General features: G+C 39.4%; 1 protein-coding gene across 3 annotated transcripts in view; it reads left to right on the forward strand.

The window, feature by feature from the left end:
- Positions 1 to 364: 364 nt before the first annotated feature.
- The window catches only part of LOC121336396 (gamma-secretase activating protein), a 44,611-nt gene continuing 29,784 nt past the window's right edge, over positions 365 to 15,191 (forward strand). For 2 of the 3 annotated variants that reach the window (XM_041405510.1, XM_041405511.1), the window contains exons 1-11: positions 365 to 1,710; positions 5,079 to 5,152; positions 7,983 to 8,039; positions 8,751 to 8,820; positions 9,226 to 9,282; positions 9,413 to 9,501; positions 9,925 to 9,994; positions 11,126 to 11,175; positions 12,468 to 12,572; positions 13,488 to 13,547; positions 14,182 to 14,225. In XM_041405510.1, coding sequence (XP_041261444.1) covers positions 1,626 to 1,710; positions 5,079 to 5,152; positions 7,983 to 8,039; positions 8,751 to 8,820; positions 9,226 to 9,282; positions 9,413 to 9,501; positions 9,925 to 9,994; positions 11,126 to 11,175; positions 12,468 to 12,572; positions 13,488 to 13,547; positions 14,182 to 14,225 — 761 coding nt within the window. In that variant the 5' untranslated portion in view covers positions 365 to 1,625. The remainder of the gene's footprint in view (positions 1,711 to 5,078; positions 5,153 to 7,982; positions 8,040 to 8,750; positions 8,821 to 9,225; positions 9,283 to 9,412; positions 9,502 to 9,924; positions 9,995 to 11,125; positions 11,176 to 12,467; positions 12,573 to 13,487; positions 13,548 to 14,181; positions 14,226 to 15,191) is intronic. The other variant, XM_041405512.1, reaches the window with a different exon arrangement.

Below are 15,191 nucleotides of genomic sequence, written 5' to 3' on the forward strand. Positions count from 1 at the left end.
TAGATCTGGGTACAGGAGACTCTCCATTTGAAAATCTCCCCTTTTGCACATACTTGCAGAATCAGTCATTTCTTTGGCTTTGTTGCCCTCCATTGCTTGCCTCTCCAGCTGTGTAATTTCCAGTTGTGTCATTCTCATAGTCATGAAGTAGCCCCATCTTTTATCTCAAAAAATGTATCCATTCAGGACCTCTTGTCTGTTTTCTACTTTCGTGTCTGAAATAAATACTCCAGCCACATTTTCAAGCTTTATTTCATAACAGTGAAAATATAAGCTGAAATTCTTGCACAACCACTTGATCTAAGGTGCTTTAAGAAAAATGCTGAACACAAAACTTGTGGTAAAATTGTAAAAGTTGGCAATATGGAGATTGAGAAGTAGAACATGTTTGCTTTGCATTTTGATTATCAACCTGCCTTTCATCTACACTTTGCAGATATAGCTGATTCTGATCTGGCCTTTTTAGAGTTCCAGCTCTCAGCAGTGATGGGGAAAAACTTGGTACAGGGATTAGCTCTTAGAACAGGTTCAAGCTGTTCTGTATGTTGAGCTTGGTGTGTGTCCTCACAGCCGCCCTCCACTTCTATGCCACCTTTAGCTGGCTGATATCAGCCAGCACATTTCAGAAGGGAAATGGTAATTAGGCAGGCTAAAGATAGCCATGCAGCAGCACCTTATCAGTGCTACAAATATTTTTCAACAGCTAAAATAACCCCAAGCAAACAAACCACAACCTCCCCTAAGATTACATTAAGTTTTACCTCCTTTGCAGATGAAAAGCACAAACAGGCCAGGCCTAGTCTGAGAAGATATCCCAAGCTTTGCCAGCAGTTTACAGAGACTCCATCTATTCAACAAGCAATTTCAGAGTGAACAGTCTCAGAAAACAGGGATGCTACTTGAAGTTCTGGAAAACATCTAATGCTTCCTGGGGGGATCATGAGCACGGCAACTCAACACAGGGCCTCCTGGTTCCTCAGAACACCAAGTGACTGAAGCTCAACTCCAGCCCTCACTGACAGGCTGCTGTCTGAGGCACCTGGACTCACTACATAGTGAAGCTTCCTAAAGGATTGCCCCTTCTTCTCTCTGGGGATCAGTGACAGGAGCGAATGGCTTCCAGCTGTGCAAGAGGAAGTGTAGGTAGGATATTAGAAAAAGGTTCTTCACCCAGAAGATGGAGAGACAGTGGAACAGGCTCTCCAGGGAAGTGGTCACAGCACCAAGAAGCTTCTGGACAATGCTCTCAGGCACATGGTGTGATTTTTGAGGCTGACCTGCTCAGGGCCAGGAGCTAGACTTTGATGATGTTTGTGAGTCCCTTCCAACACAGAATATTTTGTGATTCTGCGATTCTTCCAGCCGGCCTGAGGAGGAGCCTGTGCGCCCACGCCACGGGGAAAACGAGAGCCCTCGAGTCCGGCGGGCCCGCGGCGCGGAGGCCGCCCGCCGCGGGAGGCTCGGAGGCGCTGTGCCGCCGCGGCCGTGCCCGCTAGGAAGCGGAAGGGCCGGCGGCGCCGGGAGCGGGCCGGGAAACGCCGGAACCCCCGAGAGCCGTGCCCCCCCCCCGCAGGGGGCGGGCTGAGGGCAGCTGAGCCGGAGCGGCGGCGGGCCGGGCCGGGGCTATGCTGCTGCGCCTGGTGCCCGAGTTCGAGCTGCGGAGGGACGTGCTGCCCTGGCTGGCGGAGCGGGGCTGCGCCGCGGCTCTAGGTAACGCTCCGGGAGGCCGAGGAGAGCCCCATCCCTCCGGCCGGCCGTCCCTCCCTCTCTCCGACCGCCTCCGTGCCCTCGCTGCCGCGGAGGCCGGGCTGCGCCGAGGCCCCCGGGTGAGGGTCCCCGAGAGACCCCCGGGCAGGCCCGCAGCGGGAGCTCCGGCCGCGGGGGCCCGGGGATGGCGGCCGGGGAGCGGCCTCTGGGCCCCCCTGGCCGGGGCTCGAGGGGAGCGACCCTCGGGTGCCGGGGGATTTGAGGCGGCCAAGTTTGCTGGCCTCAAGGAATTTCTGACAAGCCGAAAACACTTCTACACATCTGCTGCACTCCACAGCTTGTTTCTTCTTCCTTCTTCTAAACACGTTTGGGGCTTTCTCTTTTTCTTCTCCTCTCCTCTCTCCCCGCCAGAAAAAGAAAGGAAAAAAAGAAATAAACAGTGTTAGCATTACGCTCTCTCCCACGCTACTCCCCTTTCTGGGAGGAAAATCCCCACAGGCTGAGCACTTCGGTGTGCCTGGTAAACGCGTGCTGGTTTAAAATTAGATGCAGCGTCAGCTGTCACAGCACCGTGCGATCGCCGGCACAGCGAGCGCCCGCGGTAGTGGTTGGAAAAAAGTGACCTCCCGTATTCTTGGCACTGTGGCTTTTTGCTTGTTATTCATCTGCAGAGCAGCTGGCTCAGTTCTGCTTTTCAGAAACTGATGAAAACCTTATTCTAATAAAATTGTAATAGAGTAAAAGTTATTGCTTCAGTAGAAATACCATCAATATGCAAGTGTGATGAACTTGAAACGCCTTCAGTTGCTTTTAGTACTATAACTTGCTTCCTGCATGGAGGGGCTGTTATCAAATAGGCTCAGAAGTTTTTGTTTGGTGACAAACCAGAAAGTATCAGCTTGGAGAATAAGAGAATTGTTTAGCAAGCCATCATTTAAAAAATCTGAAAAAATACTTCACATTTTCTATGTTTACTGAACAATTATTGAAAGGTATCCTGAAGGGATCTGAGGTAAAATTCTGAAATTCTCCACGTACAATTGATTAATCTATGGATTTTTCAGTTCATCAGTGAACTTGTTAATGGCAAAACGATCTCAAAATGGCACTGACTTGTGTTTGGGAAGGAGAAATTTGTATTAAGTCTTTTGAAATGTAATGGATTCTTCATTCAGTAATATCCCTGGTAATACAGAAACATAAGAATCTAGTTTGGAGGGTGCATCTGATCAAATACCAGCGCTGCTGTATTGTGTTTTAACTTATCTGTGTGTAGTTACTTCTTCCCCCTCATGCAATTCTGTCATATTAGGAATGTGAAGGTGGGAGGTAGGGTTTTGAAAAGATTAATTTAAACATCAAAGAAATATCTAATCACAGAAAGCAAATAATTTTTAGAAGTCATGGTACTTTGTGTCAGTATTTTCAGATGTTACTCATTCATATTTATTATTTTCTTTCCTAAGGACTTGAAAGCACTTGATAGCATGTGAGAACTGCTAATAGCGTGAGAGCTGGGAGTAGCTGTGATTATAGGAAGGGAGCGGCAGGCAAAGTGAACCAGCCTTGTTCTCTTTATTCCACTTAATTTGGTATGAGCTGCATATAATGGTCTTCAGGAAATCAAACTCTGCATTCTCCTGATTATGTTGGTAAAAGCTCTGTGCTGGGCACGCAGGCTGGGTTGGTTCTTTTGCAGCCCTTCATCTGCTGGTCTCAGCTGTGGGCATGAGGAAGAAGTTCTAATTCTATGTGTAGGATTTTACTGCAGGAATTTCCAAGGGCAGAGACCATTGCCACTTCTTTGCCTCCATATTCCCACTCACTGTTCTCTAGAGAATGACATGGAGATTCTCTACCAAAATTCTGTACTGAGGAAGAATTGCATGAGAAAATGTGGAGACCGTAGTACTCATCTTGAAAGTTTGAGGTGGTTGTTAAGTTCCAGGAAGCTTCAGATAAAAAAAAAAGAGTATATTGTTATCTTAGACCCTCCCAGCTGTCACCATCTAGCCCTAATGTAGTGGTTTTATAGTGTACTTTGACCTGAAACCAATAGAAAGTGATGTGTTGCTTAATGTACAGAAAGGGTTTTCATTGTCCTCCCACAACAAAATGGAAAATTTACTTTGTTCTGATAATACTTGAAAACAGTTTTTTTTTTTTAAATTATCACTGCAGACTGTACAAGCCAGTTTACAGTATCAGGCTTGTTAAACTAAGTTTCACTAAGTGTCTTCCTTCTATCAACACTTCATGGTAACTGCCAAGTAAATAGGGTCGGACTTGACTAAATGCTTGCAGAGGGTTGAGGAGAGTTCTTTATGTTGATGCTTACTGAACTGCAGGCCACCTTTATTAGAAAATTGAGACCAATCATACAGCTTGAACCTTGCTAAGGGCAAAATTTCCACATCTAGTAAAAATTCCATCACAGATAAACACATTTTTGATGGCTGCAGTGATGAGAAAACATAAAGGTAGCATCAGGAAAGCATGCATTTTTCTTACCTTGAGTACAATATTTTATCTTTCTTTTTTTTTATTGGTTTTCTTTTTAATTTGTACTGCTTTGCCAGATATGCTCTTCTCTTTCTGTGTCCGTCTTAGCTTCCTGCTTGTTTGTTTCTATTTTAACAGTACTCTATAATTCACATCCCATATAATTTTGTGCCCTGCATTGTTTAGTTCCCTGTACTTGTAGGTAGGTTGTATATCTCTCTGTATGGTATTTAATTCGGGTGGTTCTTTGGATTTTGGTGGGTTTTTTTCTTTATTTATTTCTTTTTGGAGGTGGAGGATGAGCTAAGAATGACACGGGAGTGGTGGTGTTGGTGTTATAGAACTAATGTCTAAAGATGTAATTTATTTTCAGGCTTTCCTTTGAGAGGCTGAAGGGGTAGCTGTTAAAAAATTATATTTTCCTCAGGCTAGTTCTCTCTTCCTGTAGTGTCCAGAGGACTGGAGTGTGGCTTAACTGTCTGAACCTCATGTTATGTATAGAGAATAAATGCAAGGGGGTAATTTTGGTTTGGTTTGCTTTTTTTACTCTTTGAAAAAGCACATTCTGTTTGCATAACAAAAGGTAGTGGTATTAGAATCATAATTATAATAAAGAGGTAGGTGTTTACAAAAATAATTGTTTTCTTGCATGTTTTGAAGTTTCTTGACTGTCTGTGTTGAAGTTTATCAGATTTAAAGCATGGTGTAAGAAGTACTCCCTCTTTTTCCAGAAAGGAGTAATTTTGGCATATGCAAATAAGTATTTACAAGTAAAAATGTATTTAGCATATTTGCTTAAAGTGTGCATAAATTATAGGATGAACCAGCTAAAATGAAAATCCTGTGTCTTTTTGTACTTCTTATTTCAGACACTTCTGAGAATTCATCAGCACTGTACGTTGTAAATGTTGAAAGAAATGGAAAAATTATTTATACCTGGAAGGTAAGTCCACCTTGGAATGTGATAAAAATGTAGTTGAGAATAATAGTATATGTGAATCTAATTGAGTTTCTTGTTGTTTAATTTTTTTTTAAGTAAGTGTTAGAACACGGAAACACAACTGATTACAACCTGGGGGGTTGGACAGTGGGAAAATACCCATCTCCACTTCAGTCAAAGGTTAAGAATGATGAAACAGAGAGTAAAGTACTCACCTGATTAAGTCTACAGGGCTTTTGCCCATGATTTTTTGCTGGACCAGAATCTCCCCATGAATGAAATGCAATTTCTTTAAAACACTTCATAAACACATAATTTCACCCTCAATTTCTTAGTGAAGCCTAGCTATTAAATTCATGTGCAGTGCTTTAGTTAAATGTTTTCTCCTGCTAAAATGTCTTAAGACACCATTTATCTAGCACTGTTTCTGCATATACCTTTCTTTAAGATTCATCTATAACACTTTATTGCAAGTAGTCTGAAGTAACCCCTGTTTATTTGATGTCTTGAAGTATCTAGAACTGGCTTCTTAACATAGGATTCTGCTCTCCATGGTACATGTTTTATTTTTACTTCCAAGTGGGTTTTCTAATGGTTTTAGAAAGTGAGACTTTGTCTTCTTCTCATTGTTCCTTTGATGAGACAAGCTGTGCAGCTCAGAGAAGTCTGTAGATCCAGCTGGATCCTGGAGGATCTTGGTTCTTGAGGAGTAGAGATATGAGATGAACTCCAGTAGAGTAGGGGTGCCTTTCGTTCCTCTCTGGTTCAACAATGCTAAAACTCTCCAGCTTCCCTAGGGTTAAGGGAAGAGGTGAGGCCTTCATCCAGGCTTTAACTTTCACTGTGGGTGGATGTTTCCTTTAGTACAAGCATAGGGAGGGGAGTTTGTACAAGACAACAATAACCATAAAAACAATTCTAAAGAGTGTGTCAAATTTTGGGGTTTTTTTCATTGCTCAATACTCTAGAAGCCTTAATACAAGTAAAACCATGGAGCTCTGCAGGAGATCTGGTAGTCTGTGTGTGTGTGTGGTGTTGCTGCTTTCTAGCACCTGCGGAATCTCACACTAAGCTTTTTTGGGCCTCTGACAGCCTAACTGCCTTGTGTGCTCTTCAGGCTCTTGCAGCTGGCACAGGGGATAAGTTGTAGCTCAAGGTTCACATGTCTAAATGGAGGTGTCTGCCTGCATGCTGGGTGTTTAGGCTCTCACTGTAGTCTGTAGGGATCTGGTCAAAGCAGTTGGTGGAGCTCAGAGAACTGGCCACTTGTAGCCTGTGCTTTGGGAGGTGTGTGGTGTGGAGGATGTAAACTAGGCTGAGCTGGCCTGGCTTGTTTCCTAATGGATACAAATAGAAAACAACCTTTGTCTTTTAAGTGAGTGACAGTGAAGTGTATTCTGTGTGAAACCAGGGGAAGGTGGACACTGAGTTTTATTTTCAAGCTTATTGTAGAGTATTGTGTTGTACTGTGGTTTTGACGGTGTCCATATTCTGTGACATTAATAGTTAATGTAAAGGAAGATAGTTCTAACAGAAGTGAATTCTATTTGCAAGGTAATGCAAGAATCTTCAGAGTGCACATGGAAACAAGTGTCCTAGTTTATGCATAGTCATGGGCATTGATGTAGTTCTGTTACCAGTCTTGTGAAGTGTATTTTTCAGTATCTAAGTAAGATGGTGTTAATATTTCACACTTGAAAAAAAGTTGTTTGTGAAAGCACTTGCTTAATCCTAAATTAGGGGACCTAGAGCCTGTGTCTTAATATAAAGACATTTTGTTTTCATTTTTTAAATCAGAAGTCAAAGACTTTTGTCATTGCCACAACAATAATGACACACTCAGAAATAGACCCCTTAGGAAGCAAATACTCAGGCTTTTGTTTCAACTTCACAAAGCAAGATGCCATAAATTTGTAAATAACCACAGATCTCTCCCCTTTCCCCCTAAGCAATTGTTAAAAACAATGAAGCTCACTGTGGAAGTAGAAGCCTTTGTGTCTGGATTTAATTTCAGTAGTTTAGCAATTTAGTGCCTATACCCAGAGTACATTAATACACATCAGCTTGATTTGCTATCCAGTACATACTGAAAAGCAGTATTTTAAAAAATATATATTTGGAAAATTTAATGTATGCTAAAAATTAAGAAGTAGTAAAGTTTTGGTTTGTAGTCCCAAACATTTGTAAGTGCCTCAAACAAAATCATCGTATATTATTTATCAATAAGCTAGAAACTATATATATTATGTTACTCTTCAAAGGCAGAAGGCTAATGGTGAGCTTATAAAATACTTACCCTTCAAACAATCACTTCCTAATGAAATCCTTTTTCCAGGCTGCAGCCAGATCAGTGGGAGCTGATTTTTGGTGATGTTCGGTGGTTCTGTGCTCCCTTTTGACCCACCACATTGGAGAGGTTTGGAATTCCAGCCTTAAATCTCCAAGGGCCAGAGGATCCCTACTGATTCTTGTTCAGACATCTCTCTTCCTGGCCCTATTGCCTGTAACTAAAACCAGTTTAGAAGCAAAGTGAGAGAGAGGCATTAGGTTTATGCAATGGCTTGTGGGCTGTGGATTGGCCACATTTCAGCTTTATTCCATGTGTTAGCTCTAAAAGGAAAAAATAAATCTTTGTTCTCTTGGAATTAGAATTTGCTTTCTTGGAATTAGATAATTAACTGCCTGTTTATATATAGGACAGGGAAGTGTGTGAGGATGTGTGTCAAGGGGCAGGGAGAACAGGGAGGTGGGGAAAAAAAGTGTTTAACTTTGTGTATATTTATATACTTTGTGTATATTTATATTGCTAGTGCTAATTTGTTTCCAACTATAGGGAAATCAGAGAAACACTCACATTGGATTGTATGATCTTCAAACAAAACAAAACGAGGTGAGAACAATACCAGGTTTCTCTCTTGTGACGACAATCTGTAATGTTTCAGATTTTGATGCTTTGCAACATAGTATGTTATGTCCTGAAGGAGTGTATCCTTGTTGGAAACAGAAAAGACACTGGAGAAGGTATTGGAATGATTCTCAGTAGTGTAAGAATGCACCACATTGCAGAACATCTCAAAAGGCTTGAGAGTAGTAAAGCATCATGTCTGCAATCTTCATTTCTAAACAACCTTTTAAACAACAAGTCCTTTCCACTCCTCTTCATATTGCACACGTGTGCCAAGAAGTAAATGTTTGGAGTTTTCTTTATATGTGCATTCTTGGTCTGTTTGGTGATACCATTTTAAGAGATTATTTTATTCTAAAACTGAACACATTGCAATTCAGTAACTAAAATCATGATAAGTTTTTGAAGGTGTCCCCATAATAGTAGGAAATGAGTGAAATTTTGTATTTGTATAAAGGTCTGCTGTACTGCTCTAGTGTCAACATAGAGCTCAAAAGAACCACTAAAAAAAAGAAAAAAAAAAAAAAAGGAGAACTGTTACAATTCAAACTTGAAATGTGGTTCTTCTGGGCATGAAAAATATGGCTTAAAGATAAAAACTGTGGAACAGCGGTGTTTTCCTAAGAAGTAATTATATGGTTTCCTTTATGGAGTTTGAAAAAGCACAGTTATTAACATTATTGTGTTTCTCTGTAGCACCTCTATATGTTTGAGAAGAATCTGCACATAATCAGCTGTTCGATCAACAATGAAAGGACCTTATTGGGTAAATATGTGCTTTATCATTAGATTTATTTTTTTTATAAAGATTTAGTTTAGCAGGCTGATACATTTGGGATTAGAATTACTTTAATGTATTTTGACCCATGTATTGCCCACAGCAGTTTATGAATTTCTGTGGATCCATTATCAGCTAATGTAGGTAACAACATAAAGACACAGCTGTGACAGTATTGCTGTTTTATTAAAACATCTAAGACACACTGCCCCTTTGTTCACTTTCTCCTCCTGCATTTGTGCATACCTGCTACATCTAGAAGAGCTTCTGGTGTTCCTTTAACATACATGTCTTTGGTAAAAGAGTTGTGATGCTCATTCTTCAAGGATGTTTGATAAGATTGTCAAATATGCACACTCACTGTGGTTGTGTTGGTGTTTTCTCCTCCCACAGCAGTCAGCTTCTGTCAATATACAGAGGAAGAAAGAGCAAGTCAGCTTTTACAGTCAGGTACTGCAAGTGGATTTTTAAATACTGTTTGAAATATTGTACCTTTTTGCTTTCTTTCTCAGGTATTTCTGTTTAGAAAACAAACTTGCTTACATAAAAGAATATTATCTAAAACATGTTCCTTTTTCAGTGTCCAAGTATTTAACCTTGCTAATCGAAATTCATCCCATTAATAATGTGAGAGTCCTAAAGGCTGTGGATAGCTGTGTTCGAGTACAGGTAAAGTATCCAACTAATCTGAAGATAAGCCTTTTTAATCTGCTATGCTAGAGAGAAAACATGGTTTAGTGCAGAAATATCTCATGTTAACTTGCAACTGTTACAGAGATAATGTCCCCTGTTTCTTCAGAGAAATAAAAAAATGTCATAAAATGAAACTTGATAAAATGTTTGGTATAGAATATTTCTCAAACATGAAGGCTGCTTTTTTATTTCTCTTTGGTCTTACAAATTTTGCAGTTATAGTGACTGATGACTATTAGTATGTAATAATAGCTATTTTTATTAGTTAAATATCATTAGTGTATCTGATTGAATTTAAAAATACATAAATATCCAGCTAAAAAAAAACCCAAAACATTTTACATAAATGTTCTAAACTACTTTGGTTTTTTACTTACTTCTGTGAAATTTTCTGTATAGTTTCTTTATCCAGTTGAAGGCAGAAATGCTTCTAGAGAAAGTCGTCTCTTGCTAGTTTCAGAAGATAAATGTGAGTTAATATTTTCAAAGTACATTGTCATTCTTTTACCTCAGGATGATTGTTATAGATTGTATTTTGGTAGACTTTTATTGGGAAAAAAATCCAGGAAAAAGAAGGGTGTGTGTTATTCTAGGTATTCCAATGATCTTTCAAAAACTGTATCATTTTTTACCAGATTTTTTTTCAATTCGTAGACTTTTATTGGGAAAAAAAAAAACAGGAAAAAGAAGGGTGTGTGTTATTCCAATCATCTTTCAAAAACTGTATCATTTTTTACCAGATTTTTTTTCAATATTAACAGAATGGCCATCTTTATCTACAATTAGTTGCTTAGCTCTTGCATTCATTAGTTATCTTTATTTCTGAAAAAGCTAAAATAGACTCCTTATAGGTGCCTATATAAATCCAGAGCAAATCAATTGACTGAAATATGTCATTTAACTTGGGAAGTGGGACAAGAATAGAGCAATAGTTCCTTGGATTCAGCTAACATTGCATGTTCAGCCTAATCTAATGGCAGGGAATGGATAAAGATGGACACTTGGAAAAGATTGGGTTTTTCCTTCTTATTTCCATCCCCTTGGAGAGGCCCATCTTCCCTGAGCTAGACACCAACCTTGGGAAGGTGGCCTTAGGTGGACAGAGCTAAATCAGAAACACAACATCTGCTGGGTGAATATTGTGTTTCTCACGCAGGCCAGCTGTGGATAACTTCCAGGAGTTTTATGTGGGAAAGGACTGTGAGGGGTGTTCATGACAGGAAGTGGAACAGGTCAGGGATGGTGTTGGACACGGGCATGCAGCTCTGCAGACTCTTTCTTTCCATGGGTGCTCCTTGGCTTGGTTGGGGACATTCCAGTCACCGCTCTTCAAGCCTGAGCTGTGCTGATGTGGGCAGGGAACTCTTTCCATGAGGTGTTATGGCTGAGGCCACTCTCAGCTCAGGAAAGGAAGAGACTCCAGGTCTCTGTGTAGGCACCTGTGCTCATGTGTCACAGATTTCCTCTTGCACTGAGTTGAACTTTCCTGGCCCTAAAGTGTTCTTAAAGAATTCTAAGAGGTGAGCTTGTTTAATAAGCTGTATAAAAGCATTAAAAAATGTTTGTTTGTAATAATTTTTTAAAAATTTTTATTTTAAAGATATTGAACAATTTGACATTCATGTTGTTGCAGAAGAAGAACACAAAGTGGTAAGATTCAAAAATCTTTGGGTTTGAAGTTTTTTTTTTTTACTTTAATTTAGCTGAAAGTTTTGAATTATTTTTTATAGTTTTATACTTGGGCAACACAAAGTTTATTAAAGAAAGCATTGATTACTGTGGCAACTTATGCAGGTGACCACAAAGCTGACTGAAAAGCTTTACACCTTGTAATCTATGAGGAAATTTTTTTATTTTACTGGGTTTGTTATGTGTTGCTGAATGCTTCTGTGTGTCAGAAGTTGGGAATAAAAATAGTGTTTATTGACTTAAAAACTCTTTAAAATATTTGCAACCATTTAAAATCTTTTCAGTTGTCTATTATGAGTCTGTGTGAACCCAGTAGAGGATTCACTTAAAAAGAAAAATGAGCAGAAGATGTAAAACTTGGATACATTCCGAGTACAGTGAATGTTCCAATCTCTGTTTCTCCTCATCTCTTTTTCTGTTTTTAACATGAATTTATTGTCAAAAAACTGTGGATATTCTGCTTGAAAGACTTATTGTTAAGGAGCACTTGTCTAATATTGTAAATGACTGTGTCATGAAAGCCAGTGTTTTGTGTTATGGAGGTGAATGTAGGCTTTGAAGGAAAAGTTAAGGACCTGATTTTTGTCCTTTCAATCTTTTGTGGTTTTCTCAGTTTGTCATGACCCTTCAAGCAGATGCATTTTTTATATGCTAGACTACAGTAGTGGAGTAAAGACTTAAGTATAATCACAAAACAGATTGGTCTGATGTCCTTCTGACAAACAGGATTGTTTTGGTTGACATGAAATCTCCCTGTATCATGCCAGTGTGCATGTGTACAATCCCAAGAGTTTTCCACAGTTCTAGCCTTTTCTCTACTCCAGCTCTCTCTCTCACATGGCTGAGGCTTTGGATAGAAATCTTTTTTGGAGCTGTCACGTCTCCCTTCAGTAGTTAATGTAGCTGGTTCTGAACTGACTGTGGTATTTCCATCCTCTCTGAGGAAGGGTCCCTCTGCTATTCTTTGTTCACTTTGAGCAGTTTGAGTGGTGAATTTCTTGCAAGCAAGGAGGACTGAAAGAAAAGATTTGTTAGTAGGTGTACTCTGAAAACTGTGCTTCTGATCCCTTTAAACTGAGCACCTTGCACACAACAAAGGTGGACTTCATGCTGCTGACAGGAGCCTATTCCTTTCAAGCTCCTTACTATTTGTGTGTGTTCTCTCACTGCTTTTCTCTTTAAAGCACAGACTGTGCGTAATTGTTGCAAAACCTTATTTGATGGCTTCTAATATTTTTATTCTTTCCCTGTAGGTGATTCAAAAGTCAGGTCAGCTTCCAAGAGCCAAAGTTGTAGATGACCTCGTTTGGGCGCAGTGGGATATGATGGAGCAGAGACTCTTCTACATTGTTCCAAAGGTGAGCTGAAAGTCATTCTTGAAGTTTTGCTCCTGCTTGTGTAGTGACAGTGAAGTTTTAAGGGTGTGGAGTAGCAAGTAGGGGTTTGTTTTCCTTAGGATGGTCTTTCTTGTTCTTGCCTCTCTTAGCTTCAAGCAAAAGCCAAACTTGCCGTAGCTGCTGTTGTGGTTAGTACATAGCAAGAAGACTGGTGGTCTTAGTGCTTTCTATAAAAAAGGTGGGCTTGGTAATTTTTTTTTCTTGCTTTAGAAAGGTCTTTTATTCAAAAGTATCTAAATCTATCCAAAACTGCTGTGAGTATAATGCCTCTGTTCTAGAGAATTCACATCTAGAAAGTATATTGTGTGCAGACTTACTGAATGACCAAATGAGGACAGGTTGTTGGCAAGAAGCTCTGAAACTCTCAGGGCTTGGGTTTTTTATTTTGTCTGAGAGATATTTTCACTTGATGCATTCTCTGTAAATAAAAAAAAGATTTTTTTTTTTCTTTACTCTTCTTGGCCACAAAGAGAGTGAATGTTAGAAAATAACAGGAAGTGAACTGTGATGGAGAAATGTATTTATGTTTTTGTTTCTGAGATACCTTTTTTGAACTGACCAAAGTAAGATGCAATTCTTTTTACCATATAGGTACATATGGAAAACATTTTTTTAACCTTCTAAAATGTGTGAGACGTGTATTGCTGTGCTTAAGTGAGAGCCCACGCAATTATATATGATTGGCAGATAATGATCTGGGACAGGAAGGAAGCATGTCGTAGTGCTATTGTAAGGGGTTATATGTGGTTTTTAAATTCTTTTGTCCCCTAACTTCTGCATATCTGTTAGCAAAGCAGGTTGAGTGTGAAGAATGGTCACTTCTCAGTCTGTATAATATCCTTTCTTACTTACAAAACACATCCTTTTTAATTCCAGGAATCAAAGAGTACTTTAAGGTGTGTCCAGTTTTATCCTGAGGAAAATTTTAACTCAATAGTAAGTTCTGAGTATTTTATTATAAATGATTTTCAGTGGGATGTAATTATGTTTTCCAGGTACTGGTATAGAGATCTGTTTGTCTTTTTCATTGATGAAACTTTTTCAGAGGAAAACTGGAGTTTTTTGGTTTTTTTTTTGCATTATTTTCTTGTTAAGAATATATTCAGTCAGATTCAGATTTTTCCCACAGTAAGGTACTTTAGTGGAATTGCACTTTTTTTCACCTAGAAGGCAGTGAGTGACATTCATGACACTATACTGAACTTATACTCACTTATTGAAAAAGCAGCCTTATCAAGTGCATAGACAAAGAAACCATGTGATTTTGTGTCAGTTTTGAGTGAGACAGGAACATTTGTTGCAGCCAAAATATGAATAACAGAACATAAAAATTACAACATGTGATTGTTACTAGACCTTTGTCCCAGTGGCTTTTATTTTCTCCTTTAAAAAAGAATCTGTTTTATGGGGGTTTTTGACGTGACTGTAAGGATTAGAGGAGGATAAATAAACTTGTTAAAATGTTGAATCTGGTGAAATGTGATTATGACACATTTTACTGGTCTGAAATGCTAAACATAGTATATTGACCTCTGTAAAGAACAGGTTTGTTTTCCTTTTTGTTTAACAGCTGGAATCACACCTGGATATTGCTGTAAATGACACACAGTTGAAGTAAGTTGTTTGTTTTTTTTAATGTTCTGCTTTGCTTTCCTTTCAATATACATGGTAACATTTTACAAACCTAAATAAAATTTGTCCAAACCACAATATGTTTGTTTGCAGTTGCCTACATGGCACAGGAACATGAGAATAACGTGAAAACTGTGTCCAGACCTCCAGTTTTTATTCTCATCAGAGTCAACTGTAAAAAGTGATTTAATCCTTGACTGCTTCCTAGTGCCATTTAAAAAAATTATTTGTCTGAAGAGCTAGCTATGGGTTAAACCTTCTGAGTATGCTGGACCTATTTAAATTCATTTGCTTTAACCTTGGTCACCCATTTAATGGTGATGTCAAAATATCTGTCAAGGGAAGCTCTGCATTTTTAATTGCTGTTTTATTGGGCAGTTAAGCAAACCAGTAGCACCTTTTTATGGCCTGTGAAGACACTGCCTGTACTCTCTTCTCCAGCATGCTCCTTCCAGCAGCCTGCACTTCCAAAGAAAAAGATTTGTCTGTTTCTGTGTCTGCCATGCTCATGACTGCATCTGAGATTGTCTCCTGAGGGCTCCCTCTTAACTGAGGGAAAAAAACTAGTCAGGATGGTTTTACTCTGTCATAATCCTCATCTATCTTTACATTCCAAAAGGGCCCATTTATTTTTGTGAATAAAAAGGAAGGCCAGAGCTGTTAGGCCAGGTATCAGTAGCTGAAGGTGGTTTAGTTCCACCCTGCCCCAGCTGTGGTCTCGGAATGTCTCAGTGCTGTGCACAAGGCTCAGTGTGGTGCTCCTGCATGTGCAGGTTGTGTCCTCTTACAGTTGGTGCTGAAAGAACACAGCTCTTGTAAGAGCTTCAATGCTGTATTTTACTTTATTTTATTGGTTTTCAAAATTACTGCAGAAGACCAAAGGGAAAATCCCTACAGGATCAAAATACTTCCTGAAAGAAAATGCAACCAGACAAAAAAATCACCCAG

The sequence above is a fragment of the Onychostruthus taczanowskii genome, unplaced genomic scaffold (assembly GCF_017590055.1).
Source record: "Onychostruthus taczanowskii isolate IOZ18803 unplaced genomic scaffold, ASM1759005v1 scaffold23, whole genome shotgun sequence".
In the NCBI taxonomy this organism is placed as follows: Eukaryota; Metazoa; Chordata; class Aves; order Passeriformes; family Passeridae; genus Onychostruthus; species Onychostruthus taczanowskii.